The sequence below is a fragment of the Dryobates pubescens genome, chromosome 22, assembly GCF_014839835.1.
Source record: "Dryobates pubescens isolate bDryPub1 chromosome 22, bDryPub1.pri, whole genome shotgun sequence".
Taxonomy (NCBI): Eukaryota; Metazoa; Chordata; class Aves; order Piciformes; family Picidae; genus Dryobates; species Dryobates pubescens.
In genome coordinates, this window is record NC_071633.1 from 475,206 (window position 1) to 493,024 (window position 17,819).

Consider the following 17,819-nt stretch of genomic DNA (forward strand, 5'->3'; position numbering starts at 1 on the left):
CAAGGCAGCACAAGGCTCTTCTTTCTTGTTCAAGGCTTTCCCAGGTCCTATGACTTGGTGTTACTGAAAGCCAAGTGAGCTCAGAACCAGGTGAGCCTGTACAGAGCAGCGACTGAGCACCCTGAGATCACAAACTCTGGACAGCAATGAGGATCTTCTCTCTCCTCCTCTTCTACAACAGCAAGCAGCCCCTTTGAAAGGACTCTGTGGCTTACTTAAGGCCTCCTGAGCAGCACTATTGCAGTACTGAGCTGGGTGAGGCCTTGCAGAGACAGTGAGCAAGGGTGAGAGCCATCAGCCACGGAAGGGACTCACAGAACTCCTCCATATCGAGCTCCTCCACAGCATGGATGCCTGTCAGGTGAGCAATGCGGCCCTGGATCCTGGTCCTCTTGTAGCCATTGACCTTCTCCACCCTCTCAATCATCTGCTGCTGCCGATCAATCCAGTACAGGTGGTTGCCCAGCACCGTCAGCCCCATGGGCTGCAGGATGTTGGAGTCCTCCAGGGTGACGCGGTTAGCACCTAGAGCGGCACAGGAGAGCAGGTCACCACCGGCTGCCTGCAGCCCACTGCTGGGAGGAAAGCACAGCCAAACCCCACCCTGACAACAGTCACTTCTAGGCTGGACCCAGAGCTCTTCATTAGCAGGGTAGAGTTGCCCATTAGCAGGACAGACTTGCCTTGCAAAATGAGGGATCAACCCAAACTGTAAGCTGATGCTTCTGCTTCATTCTGGAACAAAGGCCTTGTGCTACAAACCACAGACATCAGCTCTCACCAGAGACAGGCAGGATAGATTATGGAGACATAATCTAAGTGAGGCTTCATTTGTCTATGCAGACCAAGGCTCTGCTTGCTCAGCCTCAGCTCAGTGCCACCAGCTGCCACCCCACGAGGGCAAGCAGATGGGACACGAAAGCCACCCCTGGTCAGCAGCCATCAGCAGCCACGCTCTGTTACAGGGCACTGTGTGCAGCCCCTCAAGTTTGTGCCAGCTTTGGGGCCCAGAGGTTCACAAAAAATCTGCCCCCCCAGCTGCAGCTATGCTGGAACCTACAAGCAAGGGTGGAGAGCAGCTCAGCTCCACTGCAGGTGCTCAGAGCAAACCATTTGTCATGCCAAGCAAGAGGCAAGGACACCACCCCACCCCCTGCCACGTCACACCACAGACAGAACACTGCAGCAGGCTGCCCAGGGAGGTGGCTGAGGCTCCATCCCTGGAGCTGTTCCAGGGGAGGCTGGAGAGGGCTCTGGGCAACCTGCTCCAGTGGAGGATGTCCCTGCTGAGTGCAGGGCTTGGACTGGCTGAGCTCTGGAGCTCCCTTCCAGCCCAGCCCATGCTGTGGTGAAAGACATGAGCTGCTCCACATGCCCAGCCCGTGTCAGGAGCTTGTCCCCTCTGTGGCTGCCTGACCTTGAGTCAGTGTTAGGTGCTCACAGGTGAACTGTCCCTGTGAACAAGGGAGCCCTGCTCTCCTGCCTCACCACAGCAAAAAGGGAAGGATGGGACTGCATGACAGGAGGGGAAGAGGCACCAAACGCTGGGGATCAGCCTCTGGCAGGGGCCCAGCACCAGAACGGCCACAGCCCAGCGTCTGCTGCCTCACAGCCTCTATGTCGCTCTGCACCTCCTCTGGGGCTCCTTTCTTGATACACAGATGGCAAGGAAAGAACAAATCCCAAGCCAGGGGGATGCCACCACTGGGTGGGATCCTCTGTGCTGTGCTGCTCCCCAGGAGTCAGCCCAGGTCACCACTTGTGCAGCACTGTCAGCAGCTTTTCAAAGCGGGCTGTGAGGAGCCACTGCCATGGACAAGGGCAGTGAGCTGGCACCTCTGCACTGCCCTGCAGCACTCTGATTCCAGGGGAGCTGCCTCATCTCCATGGATTAGGAGAAAGCCATTCTCCTTCCTTTGTTTGTCAAGCTACCTGGAGTTGCTAAGCTGTAGACTCCACAGAAAGAAGAAACCAAGGAGGTGATTTAGGGGTTCTGTGACCAGCCCACAGCTATCGAAAGCTGCTCTTGCAGAAGCTGCTCTCAGAACATTCCAGCAGCCAAATGCTCTCCCCTGGCAATCACTGCAGACACATTCACCCCACTCACAGCAAGGGTGGGAGCCCAGCAGCTGCTGCCTCTGCCCACACACAGCTGGCGCCAGCGCAGACAGACGTGCCGGGGGCAGCATCAAAGGGAGCGCTGCCCTGCCCCCAGAGCCCTGCCTGCTGCCACATACCTGACAGGTCACAGCTCTCGATGCGCTTCAGGTCTGCATCCACCCAGAAGAGCTTCCCCAGCTTGTTGTCCACCACCAGCGCCACAGGGCGCAGCAGCCCCGTGGTGAACAGCACCTCCCGCTCCGTGCCGTCCAGCGCCGCTCGCTCGATCCTGGGCGCCCGCTCCTGCATGTTGGTGAAGTACATGTACCTGGGGAGGGACAGAGCTGCCTCACCCTCGGCCCAGGGGCACCTCTGCCTCGCCAGGGGCACCTCTGCCTCGCCAGGGGCACTGGCTCACACAGGAACTGGGATGACTTGCTCCCAGCTCTGTCGGCTGCAGAACCCCAAACGCTTGCCCCTCAGCTCAACAGGACCTCAGGGAACTGCTGGAGAGAGTCCAGCCCAGAGGCACAGAGCTGCTGCAGGCAGTGCAACATCTCCTGTGAGGCCAGGCTGAGGCAGCTGGGAAATCCCTCTGGAGCACCCTGCTTGCTTTCCTCAATCCCAGAAGCTTTTGAGGTTCCCATCAAGGGAGAGAACCTTAGGAGGTAAAAACTGCTGCTCTCCTAGCAGGACCCCTCTGTGCTCCTGCCATCTTCTGTTTCACATGGCCCAGCTCTGCACCAGAGCCCAGCAGGCAGCAGCACAGCTCCCTGCTGGGGGGGCTGTGCACTTACACTGTAGACAGGACAGCTTCTGCCTTGCTCTGCCCACCCGGGGCAGTTGCTCACCAACCACGTGGCTGTGCCAAAGGCTTAGTCCTCAGCCAGCAAAGGAGAGGACAGGAGAGAAGGATGAAAGGGCCTGGGAGTGCTGGTGGACACCAGCAATGTGCCCTGGTGGCCAAGAAGGCCAAAGGCATCCTGGGGTGCATCAAGAAGAGTGTGGCCAGCCGGGCTCTCCCCAGCCTCTACTCTGCCCTGTGGGGCCATGTCTGGAGCACTGTGTCCAGTTCTGTGCTCCCCAGGTCAAGAGGGACAGGGAACTGCTGGAGCAAAGGGCTACGAAGGTGCTGAGGGCACTGGAACAGCTCTCTTGTGAGCAGAGGCTGAGAACCCTGGGGCTGTTTGGCCTGGAGAAGAGCAGCCTGAGGGGGATCTCATAAATGCTGATCAGTACTTCAAGGGTGGTGTCAGGAGGATGGGACCAGGCTTTGTTCAGTGGTGCCCAGTGACAGGACAAGGGTAAGGCACCAAACTGGAACATGAGAAGCTCCATCTAAGCACGAGGAAGAACTTTAGTGTTGAGTGTGGTGGAGCCCTGGGGCAGGCCACCCAGAGAGCTGGTGGAGTCTCCTTTTGTGGAGACATTTCAAACCCTCCTGGATGTGTTCCTGTGGAACCTTCTCCAGCTGACCCTGCTCTGGCAGCGGGGGTTGGACTCCACGATCTCCAGAGACCCCTTCCAAAGCTCCCACTCTGGTTTGGTGACCTCACAAAGCTTGACCTCCTAGCCAAGGTGCCCCTCCCAGTGTAGCCAAGCCACTGCTGCCCTGTCCCCCGGGCGGCAGGGCACTGACCCCCGCTCGGCGTTGAGGGCGATGGCGCGGGGCCGGTCGTGCTCCCCGCGCAGCACCATGCCCAGGGCCTCCCCGCTCAGCCGCTGCACGTTCACCGAGTTGGTGGCCTCGCAGGTCCAGTACAGGGTGTGGCTGTACACATCGATGCTGAGGTCGTGAGGCTGCTTCTCGGGGTTCTGGCTCTGGCTGGGAGTGCTCATGACAGTGAAAGGCTGTGGGACAACACAGGAGGCACAGCGCTGGTTACTGACGGCAGAACGCCGCAGGGGTTACCCACCCAGGGCCCACAGCCGCCCAGACCACGCACGGGAGAGCGACAGATAGAGGAAACACAGCAAAGCTTAACAAAAAGGGATGGGATTTGAACTGTGGATTAGAGGAGGAACCTGTGGACAGGCCTCAGCACCCCCCAGAAAGCAGTCCTGGGGCCTGCTGTGAGCGGAATTGATCAGCAGCGGGTGGAAGCAATGCAAGAAACAAGGCAGCTTCTGGCCAGCCCTGCCCTGCCACACAGGCAGCTGAACAAGCCTCTGGCTCTTGCCAAGGCCTCCTCACTCCATTAGTCATGGTGTCAGTAAGTTAGGCCTGGTTTCTCTTAAGAATGACTCTTTAGGAAGCTTGATTCTGTTTGCTGCCACGGCAGAGGGCTCCAGCTCTGCCTCACACCCACCCTCACACCCCCTCAGGTCATAGAATCATGGAATGGGCTGGGCTGGAAGGGACCTCCAAAGCTCATCCAGTCCACCCCCCTTGCACTCAGCAGGGACATCCTCCCCTGCAGCAGGCTGCCCAGAGCCCTCTCCAGCCTCCCCTGGAACAGCTCCAGGGCTGGAGCCTCAGCCACCTCCCTGGGCAGCCTGCTGCAGGGTTCCAGCAGCCTCCTGCTGCAGAACTTGTTCCTAGGTCTTGAGGACAGACTGGGACTTGCTGGAGAGGTTACAGAACAGAGCTACAAAGATGCTGAGGGGCTTGGGGCTTTTTAGCCTGGAGAAGAGCAGCCTGAGGGGGATCTCATCAGTGCTGATCAGTACTTCAAGGGTGGTGTCAGAAGGATGGGGCCAGCTCCTCCCAGTCCAACTAAGCCACTCCTGACCAGCCTGTTTCACCGTGTTGAACAGCACCACAGCCTGCTGTGAGAACCAGAGCCTGTGAAAAAGCCTCTAAAGGGAAACATGCTTCCAGCTGTTTAGTGCTGCACAGGCTCCACTGCCAGCGGGACACTCACACTGCTGGGAGGCCTCCCAACACCGAAGGAGCTTTCAGAGGGGACTGCTCCTGGTGACAGAGCTGTGGTGAGGGACAGAAGTGGCTTTGCTTCAGTGTCTTCAGATGGCACTGCAATCCCTGAACAGTTGACATTCCATGCTCAGCCTAAGCAAAGGAACTGCAGCCTCCTGAGGAGCTGCCCTCAAGCTGCAGATAAACTTTCCCCTGGCACACAGCTCCTGCAGAGCTTTGGCTCACCTGCCAAGGCTCTGTGTGGTGGCTCTGTGGAGGGGTCCCTGCTGTGGGGACAGCAGGAGGAGGCAGCAGGGCTGCAGGCACATTTCTGCAAGGTGCAGGAGCCAGCTGGGCTGCAGTGTGGCTTAGGCAATGCAGGCAGCCTCAGCTTCACCTCTTGCTGTTCAGCAGCTGTGTCCATTGGGGGATCTCAGAGCACATTTCTCACTTGCTGGCTCTCCTCCTACCCAACCCACCTCCTTCTTTTGCTTCTCTGGTGGGCTGAGAGTCCACACATCCTGCCTGCATGTCAGCTCTGGCAGCCTGGGGCCTTCTATGGCTGCTGCTGTCTTTTAAATGGCATTTGGAGACGAACTGCTGCTCTGGGAAGCAAAACCCATCGCTCCCTGTCGCCGGCCAGGCTGCTGCGCTGCAGGTCTGACGTTCAGGGCAGGGTTAGACTGGAGAGTAGAAAACACTTCACTGAAAGGCTTCTCAAAGCCTGGCACAGGCTGCCCAGGGAGGTGGCTGAATCCCCATCCCTGTAGGTGTTTAAGATACAGAGATGCGGTGCTGAGGGCCACGGTTTAGCCCCAGCCTCGGAAGAGTCTGAGCTTGGACTGGATGCTCTCTGACTCCACCACTGCTGACAGCCCCATGCCCACCAGCTGGCTTCAGCTCTGCACAGGCAGATGCAGGCTCTTTGCCTTTGCTGTACAGCTCTAGCACTGTTTTGCTTTGACAGTGTGCCCAGAAAGAGATTCTTCTCCTGTTGCCAAAGGAAACATCACCCAGGGATGAAATTCCTCTGCCTCATCTGCAGAGAGCAGGATTCAGCAAGATGAAGGAAGCAGAGCTGCTGAAAACTGGAAAGTCAACACCTGCAGGGGATCTGCATCTTCAAAGCTGTCTGCCCCAGGTAAAAGCAAACACTCAGCAAAGGAACTCCTGTTGCAATTTGCACCTAGCAAGTCCCAAAGCAAAGCTAGAGGACAACAATTAGCACCTACACAATCCCAGAAAGCAAGAGCAAAGCCCTCTTTCACAATTCAGGCACAGCCCAGCCTGCTGCTGAGCCCAGCACACCCCTCCCACTTTCCAGACTCATGGCCACAAAAGGAAGAGACCAGGAAACCTCACAAGATCCCAGCATGGGCTGGGCTGGAAGGGAGCTCCAAAGCTCAGCCAGTCCAAGCCCCTGCACTCAGCAGGGACATCCTGCACTGGAGCAGGTTGCCCAGAGCCCTCTCCAGCCTCCCCTGGAATAGCTCCAGGGATGGAGCCTCAGCCACCTCCCTGGGCAGCCTGCTGCAGGGTTCCAGCAGTCTCCTGCTGCAGAACTTGTTTCTCACATCCAATCTCAATCTGCTCTGCTCTGCTTTGAAGCCATTGCCCCTGGGCCTGTCCCTGCAGGCCTTTGGGAACAGTCTCTCTGCAGCCTTCTTGGAGCCCCTTCAGGTCCTGGCAGGCTGCTCTAAGGTCTCCAGGCTGAACACCCCCAGCTCCCTCAGCCTATTCCCACAGGGGAGGTTCTGCAGCCTCTGATCATCTTGGTGGCCTTCTCTGGACCCTCTCCAGCAGCTCCAGGTCCTTCCAGTCTTGAGAGCACCAGAACTGGAGGCAGTGCTGCAGGTGTGGTCTCAGCCACGCTGGCTCCTGCTGAGCCTCCCTCTTCTATCCAGTTCCTCCCCCTGGACACAGTTTTGGGTGGCAGCATCCCAGAGGTGCTGGAGGAGTCAAGCTTAGGGCAAGGGCTCCTCGGTGCAGGTGACAGAAAGGGAAAGCCAAGCACAAAGCACAGCCAAAGCACAGCCCAAAGCCACAGACACTGTGGGGACTTGCCTGGGAGCCATCATCTTTGGCTCTTTTGATGATGTTCTGCCGCCCATCCACCCAGTAGATGAATTTGTCCAAGGGGTCGTAGTCCAGGGCCTTGACGTTCCTCAGCCCGTGCAGGGGCAGGATGAGGTCCGGGCTCTGCTGGTCGTCAGGGATCATCCTGCTGATGGCAGACTTCTGGCTGAACAGCAGGAAGCTGGCAGGGGCTGAAAGAGGCCACAAGAGGATGGGTGAGGAAATGGGACCCACAGAGGAGACAGAACATGGAGACAAACCCCAGAGAGACAATGCCATTCCCCGTGGCAATGAAGGGAATTCCTAAGTGCCAAAGATGTCCCTCCTGCACTTCTGGAGTCAGTGTGCAGCCCTGCACCCAGAGCACTGCCCCAGACCTCCACACTGCCCGAGGCACAGCTGCTCCTGGAGCACCACAGAATCAGCTCACTGACTCCAACCATTAACCCAACACTGCAGGCCCACCATGGAGCCAGAGCCCTCAGCGCCACCTTGTGGCCGTTGGAGGCTGTGCCTGTAGGAGAGGGACACTGCTGGGACGCTCTGGCTGAATGCTTTGAGAACAAAGATAAAGTCTCAAGGAATTTCATGGCTGATTGGCAGAATGCAACCTCAAGGTTCAGTTCAGTTTGAATCTCTCTCAGTTCTGTTCTGTCTGCTTCTGAGCAACAGCTGCTGGGTGGAGCTAACCCTGACAACAGGTAACAAAACGAATCCTTGCGTGTGCTTTGAGCTAGCAGAATTTCCTCCTTAGCAATGACCTTTTCTCTCTCTCTAACCCTTTTTGGGGGGAAAAAAGGGAGGCAGGGGGAGGGAAGGGGTATGGGGGGGGGCCCTCCTCTGGCTGGAGGAGGGAGTTTTGTTCTGTATCACTTTCTGGGCTGCGTATGTCCGTACACATTGTCAATACTGAATACATAGAATAGAATGGAATGGAATGGAATGGAATGGAATGGAATGGAATGGAATGGAATGGAATGGAATGGAATGGAATGGAATAGAACAAACCAGGTTGGAAGAGACCTTCAAGATCATCACGTCCAACCCCTCAACCAATCCAACACCACCTAAACAACTAAGCCATGGCACCAAGCACCCCAGCAAGTCTCCTCCTGAACACCTCCAATGATGGTGACTCCACCACCTCCCCAGGCAGCCCATCCCAATGAGCAATCACTCCCTCTGTGTAGAACTTCTTCCTAACATCCAGCCTAAACCTCCCCTGGTGCAGCCTGAGACTGTGTCCTCTTGTTTTGGTGCTGGCTGCCTGGGAGAAGAGACCAACATCTGTCTGTCCACAACCTCCCTTCAGGTGGTTGTAGAGAGTAATACTGCACATTGTGTACACATCCATCTGCTCCTCACCCTGCTTGTCAGCACACCTTTCACTCCTCTCTGCTTCTCCCACTGAGTCAGTCCTGGTCTCTTTCTCTGTGGGGAGGGAGAACTGAATTTTCTCTCACCACCACACACACCTCCATGGCACTTCAATCCCTCCAGTGACAGGGGCCCCACTACTGCCATGGGGAGCCTGGGACAGGCCTTGACAACCCTGTCGGGGAAGCAATTGTTCCTCAGAACTAACCTGATCCTCTCTTGGTGCCCCTTGAGGCCATTTCCTCTTCTCCTAGCACTTTATTACTTGGGAGGAGAGACCAACCCCCACTTCACCCCAGTCTCCTTTCAGGGAGCTGTCAAGAGTCTCCTTTTCTTTGAGCAGCCCTGGGTCTCTCAGCTGCTCCTCCCCAGTCCTGCTCTCCAGACCCTTCCCCAGCTCTGCTGCCCTTCCCTGGCCCTGCTCTAGCCCTCAGTGTCCTTCTGGGAGTGAGGAGCCCAAAACTGAACCCAGCACTCAAGCTGTGGCCTCCCCAGCGTCCTGCCCTGCTCCTGCTGCCCACAGCATTGCTGCTCCAGGCCAGGCTGCTGGTGTCCTTCTTGCCCCCCTGGGCACTGCTGGCTCATCTTCAGCTGCTGGCACCCAGCACCCCCAGGGCCTGCTGAGCAGTTTGCAGCCACTCTGCCCCCAGTCTGGAGCCTTCCTGGGGTTCTTGTGACCCAAGGGCAGGACCCAGCCCTTGGCCCTGCTGAACCTCACACAGCTGACCTCAGCACATGGAGCCTGGCCAGGTTCCTCTGCAGAGCCTTCCTGCCCTCCAGCAGATCAACACTGCCACCCAGTCTGGTGAGCTCTGCAGACTTTCTGAGGGTGCCTGGATCTCCTCATCCAGATCAGTGATGCAGACATTAAAGAGACCTGGCCCCAGCACTGAGCCCTGGGGACACCTCTGGTGACCAGCCACCAAGTGCAGTTAACTCCATTCCCCACCACCCTCTGGGCCAGCTCGAAGCAGGAGCTCTTTACTCAGCTGTCCAGACCACGAGCACCACAATGGTGTGGGAGGTGTGGAAGCTTTACTGCAGCCCAGGGAAGCAACACTCCCAGCTGCTGCCCTGCCCTCTACGTGGTCACTTTGCACAGGGGACCAGATCAGTGAAGCAGGACCTGCCTTTCACAGCCCCAGGCCTTCTGCTAGGTAGAATGCCAGCAGCTCTGCTGGTTCACGTGCTCAGGTCAGCAGTCAGCTTCCTGCTCGTCTGCAGTTGCCACAAGGAGCTCAAATTCTTACTGGCCAGGCAGTGAACTGGCAGGCTCCTGATGCCACACCCAGGGGGAAAGCAAACTGGGAGGGCCTGGGAAAGCTTCAATCACCTGGTAAGTAAACCAAGAGAGATCAGACCTGACAGCCCTGTTCTTCCTGAGACTGGAAACCAAACCTTCAGCCCCAGCTCACATCACAGATGGGCACAGAGCTCCATCCTCACCACCTCTGGCCTCGGAACCTCCGCGGCGGGCTGCGAGAGCCCTTCCCCCGTCCCGAGCAGAGGCAGCCCTGCAGCAGGCCAGAGCAGGCAGGACTCACAGGTGCAGTTCCTGCTGTTGGGCTCCAGGGTGTAGTGAGCAGCGCAGCCGCAGCGGAAGCCGTTGGGGATGGCCAGGCAGAGGTGCCCGCAGTGGCCGTTGTTCTGCACGCAGTCGTTCAGGCCGTCCTGCCGCGAGGAGTGGAAGACCAAGATGTCCATCACGAAGTCCAGGTGGCCCTGGATGAGTGTCCTGTTCTTCCCACTGGTCTTGTCTGCTCTCTCTATGCTGTGGAGGTTCCAGTCTGTCCAGTAGATGTAGTCGCTGTACTGGGTGAGCCCGAAGGGGTGCGGCAGGTCGTCGGCGATGATCTCCCGTTCCTGCCCTGCAGAGGGAAGGGCTCTCAGCAAAGGGGCAGCTCCCAGGCCATGGAGTCAGGACTGTGACTGCACTTCTGCTAGCACAGCCTCCCTCCCCCCGGCAGCAGCCCGGGGCCTGTGAGCAGGCAGTGTCTGCTCAAGGGCTGACAGCAACACCTGCATCCAAAGCCCTGCTGCTCCGCCCTCCCGCGTGCGGTCTGACGCCGCGCACTGCCATGCCCTGCACTGCCGTGCCCTGCACTGCCATGCCCTGCACTGCCATGCCCTGCACTGCTGCCCTCACACCACCACCCCAGACTGACCCTGCTGCCAGAATGCCACCAGCTGCAGGAGTCACTTGTGCCGACCCAAGGCCCAACTAACATCCACAGCAGCAACGCCCTGCAGCCAAGCCGAGCCCCCCGCCGCAGCACAAACCCTGTGCCAGGCAATTCAGCATCCAGAGACCACCAGCGAGGAGGAAACCAGCTGCCTGGCAGACAGCACAGCACCCCCACACGGGAGGGCTCAGCTAGCAACATTCACAACAGATTTAGCACCTCAGGAGCATGAGGTGGCCTCTGTCAGAGGTGCACTGCTGAGCCAGGTCAGGCTTGCTGCAGGTCACCTCCCTCAACACAAAGCTCTGTGGATAAACCTCTCCTGCTGTGCTGCAAATGAGGAAGTAGCCTTCAGCAGCAGCATCTCTTCCCACCCTGAACACCAGTGCTAGCTTCTGCAGAACACCTCATTTTCCTTCCCAGGGCCTCTCCCATTTGGCCCAGGGTGGAGAAAGAATGAAGAGCCTGCAAACCAAAGCATGAAGCCATTTCCCTGTAGCCACTGCAGCTGGGGAGCCTGCAGGAAGGCTGGAGAGGGATGTTCTGGAAGAGCCTGTGCTGACAGGACACGAGGGTTGAAACGGGAGCAGGGGAGAGTCATGCTCAGCATCAGGAAGAAGTTCTTTACTCTGAGGCTGGTGAGGGCCTGGAACAGGTTGCCCAGGGAAGCTGTGGATGCCTCATTCCTGGAAGTGTTGAAGACCAGGCTGGATGGGGCCTTGAGCAACCTGGGCTGCGGGGAGGTGTTGAGATGGAGGAGAAGCTCCCATAAGAGTGATTGCTTTGTTCCTGTTGGCCAAGGTTCAGCTGGGCAAACACTCACCCCCCACTTCAGAGGGCTTTACTCACTGCTGATGGGGTTAGATGTTTCCAGCAGCAGCATTCAGTAGCATCTCTCCTGCCAAGGAGGGGGGCACTGCACAGTGCAGACCAAGCCTAACAGCAGCTGCTCAACCCAGGAGCCCAGTAGCTGGAACAGTGTCAGCTCCAGAGCTCATCCCTCTCTTTCTCCCCACAAAGGAACACTAAGAGTAGGTTCAGCTTCAGTTCCACTCAGCACAGATGATGTCAGTGCCAGGGCTCTACTCACTGCCACAGTTTCTGGTTCAGCCTTGCCTCTGGCTATTTTATTTCTCCAAGCATAATGCATCCCAAAGCAACAACTGCAAGCAAGTCCTACCACAGGACAGCACTGAGCAGAGCCTGGCCCCTTCCTCCTGACCTCCACCCCTCAGGTATTTGCAGACATTGCTCAGATCCTCTCTCAGCCTTCTCTTCTCCACACTCACCAGCCCCTGGGCTCTCAGCCTTTCCTAACACAGCTGTTCCAGGCCCTTCAGCATCCTCACAGCCTCCACTGGACTCTCTCTCCTTGAACTGGGGAGCCTAGAACTGGACACAGTATTCCAGATGTGGCCTCACCAGGCCACAGCAGAGCAGAAAAACCTCCACTGACCTGCTGGTCAGAGTCCTCTTAATGCACCTCAGGATACCATTGGCCTTCTTGGCCAGCAGGGCACACTGCTGTCCCACGGAGAACTTATTGTCCACCAGGACTCCAAGGTCCTTCTCCATGGAGGTGCTCAGCAGCAGACCAACCCCCATGCTGCTGCATGGTGCAGGCATTGCAAATCATCACATAGCTATAAATGTAGGAAGGGCTTTTTCATCTCCTTAACCATTTAACTCTCCATTTCCTCTCATGGAGAAGTCTGCAGAGGCACTGTTCCCAAAGGCCTGCAGGGCCAGGCCCAGGGGCAATGGCTTCAAAGCAGAGCAGAGCAGATGGAGATTGGATGTGAGGAACAAGTTCTGCCCCAGGAGGCTGCTGGAACCCTGCGGCAGGCTGCCCAGGGAGGTGGCTGAGGCTCCATCCCCGGAGCTGTTCCAGGGGAGGCTGGAGAGGGCTCTGGGCAGCCTGCTCCAGAGGAGGATGTCCCTGCTGGGGGCAGGGCTGGGGCTGGCTGAGCTCTGGAGCTCCCTTCCAGCCCAGCCCCTTCTGTGAGTCCACAGCACCAACATGCACCACGCTGCCTGGCAGCTGCCCCACGGTGATGAGCAGAGCACCACACCTTACCCAGCATATTTGATGACTCAATCATGCTGGTGTCCAGGTCAGTCCAGTAGAGCCTCTGGTCCACATAGTCGATGGTGAGGTCGTTGGCACGCCCCACCTTGTCCACCAGGGTGAGGCTGTTGGTGCCGTCCATGAAGGCGCGCACGATCCGGGGCTTCCCGCCCCACTCCGTCCAGTACATGAACCTGCAACACAGCAGCCCTCAGCTGCACCTCCCCGCTCACACTGGCTGCCACTTCTTGGAGCAAAAGCCCCATGCCCAGGGGAGGGGAGCAGGCAGGCGGTGCTGTGCAGCCTGGCAGCGCTCTGGGGCTGGAGAGAGGCAGCTCTCAGTTTGCCACCGCAGCCCCCGGAGCTCCTCAGAGCCCCTGAAGAAGGGGAGCTGGAGGCTGCCGGGCGGCTGCCCCCTGCAGCACTGCACACCCAAGCCTCCCACAGCCACGCTCCTTACCCTTTGGTAGGGTCCAGAGCCAAAGACCTGGGGTTGTCCAAGTCCTTCCAGAGCAGGACCTGCCTGTGCTGCCCGTCCAGGCGAGCCACCTCGATGCGGTTGGTGCCGGTGTCTGCCCAGTACAGGTTCTTGCCCATCCAGTCCACGGCCATCCCCTCGGGGTAGTCCAGCCCGAACTCCACCACGTGCTCCACCGAGCTGCCGTTCATGAAGGCTCTGCTGATGGTCTGCAAGACAGCAGTGCACAGCTGGCACAGCAGCCCAGCAGGGAGCTCAGGCTACAAATGCAGCAAACACCCCACTGGCAGCTCCCCCCGGGAGAGGCTGCTGCCTGCAGACACAGCAATCCCCAGGGGCAGAGCTTAGCTTCCAGGAGGCTGCTGGCTGCGGCCCAGCCCCAGGCGTCTCAGCAGGGGATGGTTCCCATGCACCTGCAGAGTCTTCCTTGCCCCTCCTCTCTTTGTACACCAGGCTGTGGCTTTTCACAAATGACTGAGCCTGCTGCAGTGTTTTCCACCTCAGAACACACAGCTCAGAGCAGTCTCGATGGAATGGTTTCTCCTCATCAGCCAGCTCTGCACACAGCAAAACCTCACTGCTGGGGATCAAGATGTGCAGGGCTGGAGCCAGGCTCTGCTCAGGGCTGGCCAAGCACAGCACAAGGGGCACTGGGGGCAAGCTGGAGCAGAGGAGGTGCCAGGGGAACAGAAGGGGAAACTTTGTCCCTGTGAGGCTGTTGGAGCCTGGAGCAGGCTGCCCAGAGAGGTTGTGGAGTCTCCTCTGGAGCCTTTCCAACCCCCTCTGGATGTGTCCTGGGTGCCCTGCCCTGGGTGCCCTGCTCTGGCAGGGGGACTGCACAGGGTGATTTCCAGAGGTCCCTTCCAACCCTCCCATTCTGTGGTTCTGTGCAAACAAGTCCCAGGGCAAGGGCTGAGCACATAAAATAAACCACTCTTAGCAAGGAGCACTGAAACAAGCCCCAGGGATGCCAGTCAGGGGCAAATGCCAGGGCCAGTGCCCAAGGACCTGCCCTTGGTGCCAGCACTGAGCAAGCCTCCTGCAGCCACAATGCCTCAGCAAGCTGACAAAGGAGCCTGGCAGGGTAAGAGGCTTTGTGTGTGTTCGAAGGGCAGTGCCAAAGCCAGGTGGCAGGGGAAGCCTATTGCCTGCAGGAGAGCAGGCAGGAGAGGAGGGCAGTGCTGGTCACCCAAGGGGATGGGAGACGACCACAAGCTCTGAGCAAAGCTGCAGGGGACAGGGGGAGTGCAGAGCCCTGGCTGAGAGCTGCTCAGGAGGCCACGGCCAAGGGGAACGTGCTCCAGCTCCGCACGGAGGGAGCTGGGGACACCGGCACTGCAGCAGCTCCAAGTGCACTGCTCCACCTGCTCGTGTCTGCAGCACACCCCTGGCACACTGGCACTGCCCCTCACCCCCAGCAGCACACCCCTGGCACACTGGCACTGCCCCTCCAGGCACTGCATCACACTACCCCCAGAAGCCTGCAGAGAGAGGCTGTGGGAGGAGCTGTGTGTGCCCTGCAGCCACTGCAGTGAGACTGTGGCTCAGGCACATGGAGAAGGGAACTCTGCTGGCCCTTGGCAAGCCTGTGGGAGGCTGAGCAGAGCAGCTCAGCTGCAGGGAGGTGAATCTCTCCTTCTCTCCCATTCTTCATGCACAGGAGCACTGAGCAGCAGCCCAACACTCGCTGCAGCATGCGGCTGGGCCCGAGCCAAGCAGGCCAGGAGCTGGCAAAGCCCTGGGGGGCACACTGAGATAGGCAGACCTGGGGGGACTGGACAAGCTGCCTGGCCCCTTGTGCCAAGCTGGAGCTACAGCCTACCAGCAAGCAGTCCCAGGCTGACTTGCCAAAGGAGGCAGCTTGCCTCCCAACTCAGACCTGGGAGAAGGCAGCCAGCTGGAGAGGTTGCCAAGCAGGCTGCTCCAACTCTGTGGCCTGAGAAGAGTTTCACAGCATCACAGAAGCACCAAGGCTGGAAGAGACCTCAGAGCTCATCAAGTCCAACCTGGCACCACAGACCTCATGACTGAACCATGGCTCCAAGGGCCACATCCAATCCCCTCTGGAACACCTCCAGGGATGGGGACTCCACCACCTCCCTGGGCAGCACATCCCAATGGCTAACAGCTCTCTCAGGGAAGAACTTTCTCCTCACCTCCAGCCCAAACCTCCCCTGGCACAGCTTGAGACTGTGTCCTCTTGTTCTGGTGCTGGCTGCCTGGGAGAAGAGCCCAACCCCCACCTGGCTCCAACCTCCCTTCAGGGAGCTGTAGAGAGCAATGAGGTCTCCCCTGAGCCTCCTCTTCTGCAGGCTAAGCAACCCCAGCTCCCTCAGCCTCTCCTCACAGGGCTGTGCTCCAGACCCCTCCCCAGCCTTGTTGCCCTTCTCTGGACACCTTCAAGTCTCTCAATGTCCTTCTGAAACTGAGGGGCCCAGACCTGGACACAGGACTCAAGGTGTGGCCTGAGCAGTGCTGAGCACAGGGCACAATGACCTCCCTGCTCCTGCTGGCCACACTGTTCCTGATGCAGGCCAGGATGCCCTTGGCCTTCTTGGCCCCCTGGGCACACTGCTGGCTCCTGTTGAGGCAGCTGTCAATCAGCACCCCCAGGTCCCTCTCTGTTTGGCAGCTCTCAGCCACTCTGCCCCCAGCCTGTAGCTCTGCCTGGGGTTGCTGTGGCCAAAGTGCAGCCCCTGGCACTTGGGTTTGTTGAATGCCATCCTGTTGGCCTCTGCCCATCTGTGCAGCCTGGCAAGGTCCCTCTGCAGAGCCCTTCTGCCCTCTGACTGACCAACTCCTGTCCCAGCTTGGTGTCATCTGCACATTTGCTGAATGACTGACCCAATCCCCTCCTCCAGATCATCAATGAAGACATTGAACAGGCTGGGGCCCAGCACTGCTCCCTGGGGCACACCACTGGTGCTCCCTGCAATAGGGGCAGAGATGGATGAGGCACTTGCAGCACCCAAGGCTGGGGCATTTGGTCTGAGCAGACAGCCTCTGGATTGCCTCTGGGCAGGAGGATGCCTGCCCCCAGCTCTGTCCCTGTCTCCAAGGGTCTCCTGGCACGCGGTTCAGGGACAGCATTAGCAGCTGCAGGCCAGTACCAGGGAGCTCAGTGAGGTGACAGCACGCTGCTGAGGGGGTCCCATGGCAGCCATACCTTCAGGCTGACATCAGTCCAATAGATTCTGTTGTCAGAGACATCGAAGTCCAGGGCAGAGGCTTCCTTCACGCCGGTGAGGGGAATGGCCACGTCGTTGTTGTTGGTCTCCAGCGAGATCCTGTGGATCGCCGCCCTGCTGGTGAACACCAGGAAGGCCTCAGGCACGATGCAGGTCTTGAGGTCACTCAGCAGCTCCAGGCCCATGGGACAGGCACACCTGGCCTCCTGGGGTGTAAAGAAACACAGGTGGCTGCAGCCCCCGTTGTTCTCTGCACAGGAATTAGTGCCTTGAGAAAACAAAACACAGGGACACAGAGGTTGGTGCGCCGCGGGCACAGGGGGCAGGGGAGAGGTGAGCAGGCAGCTGAAGGCCCTGGGGCCGCTCCAAGGCTGCTTTGCTCCTCCCCCAGCACCAGGCAGCCAGGCCTGGCCCTGGGCAGCCCCAGCACAGCCACCGGCCCCCCCCGGCCGCCCCGGGGCCCCCTGCCGCCTCCGAGGGCAGAGGCCAGGCTGGCACCGTGGGCAGGCTGGCACCGTGGGCAGGCTGGCTCCATGGCCAGGCCAGGCTGGCACCGTGGGCAGGCTGGCTCCATGGGCAGGCCAGGCTGGCACCGTGGGCAGGCTGGCTCCATGGCCAGGCCAGGCTGGCACCGTGGGCAGGCTGGCTCCATGGCCAGGCCAGGCTGGCACCGTGGGCAGGCTGGCTCCATGGCCAGGCCAGGCTGGCACCATGGGCAGGCTGGCTCCATGGCCAGGCCAGGCTGGCTCTGTGGGCAGGTTGGCTCTGTGGGCAGGCCAGGTTGGCTCTGTGGCCAGGTTGACTCTGTGGCCAGGCCAGGCTGGCTCTGTGGCCAGGCCAGGTTGGCTCTGTGGCCAGGTTGGCTCTGTGGGCAGGTTGGCTCTGTGGGCAGGCCAGGTTGGCTCTGTGGGCAGGCTGGCTCCGTGGGCAGGTTGGCTCTGTGGGCAGGCCAGGTTGGCTCTGTGGGCAGGTTGGCTCTGTGGCCAGGCCAGGTTGGCTCTGTGGCCAGGTTGGCTCTGTGGCCAGGCCAGGTTGGCTCTGTGGGCAGGTTGGCTCTGTGGCCAGGCTGGCTCTGTGGCCAGGCCAGGTTGGCTCTGTGGGCAGGTTGGCTCTGTGGCCAGGCCAGGCTGGCTCCGTGGGCAGGTTGGCTCTGTGGCCAGGCCAGGTTGGCTCTGTGGCCAGGTTGGCTCTGTGGCCAGGCTGGCTCCGTGGGCAGGTTGGCTCTGTGGCCAGGTTGGCTCTGTGGGCAGGTTGGCTCTGTGGACAGGCCAGGTTGGCTCTGTGGGCAGGTTGGCTCTGTGGCCAGGCCAGGTTGGCTCTGTGGCCAGGCCAGGTTGGCTCTGTGGCCAGGTTGGCTCTGTGGCCAGGCCAGGTTGGCTCTGTGGCCAGGTTGGCTCTGTGGCCAGGCCAGGTTGGCTCTGTGGCCAGGTTGGCTCTGTGGCCAGCTCCCCACTGTGCTCCCTGTGAAGCCCTCAGTGCTGCAGAGGGCTGA

At 59.4% G+C, this 17,819-nt stretch overlaps 1 protein-coding gene across 1 annotated transcript in view; it reads right to left on the reverse strand.

The window, feature by feature from the left end:
• LRP5 (LDL receptor related protein 5) overlaps window positions 1–17,819 on the reverse strand; it is a 133,216-nt gene that overhangs the window by 14,152 nt on the left and 101,245 nt on the right. Inside the window, exons 9-16 of the mRNA XM_054171777.1 lie at window positions 16,306–16,595; window positions 13,122–13,348; window positions 12,671–12,855; window positions 9,955–10,278; window positions 7,022–7,224; window positions 3,740–3,951; window positions 2,238–2,428; window positions 316–525 (exon numbers count right to left, since the gene is read on the reverse strand). Coding sequence (XP_054027752.1) covers window positions 316–525; window positions 2,238–2,428; window positions 3,740–3,951; window positions 7,022–7,224; window positions 9,955–10,278; window positions 12,671–12,855; window positions 13,122–13,348; window positions 16,306–16,595 — 1,842 coding nt within the window. The remainder of the gene's footprint in view (window positions 1–315; window positions 526–2,237; window positions 2,429–3,739; window positions 3,952–7,021; window positions 7,225–9,954; window positions 10,279–12,670; window positions 12,856–13,121; window positions 13,349–16,305; window positions 16,596–17,819) is intronic.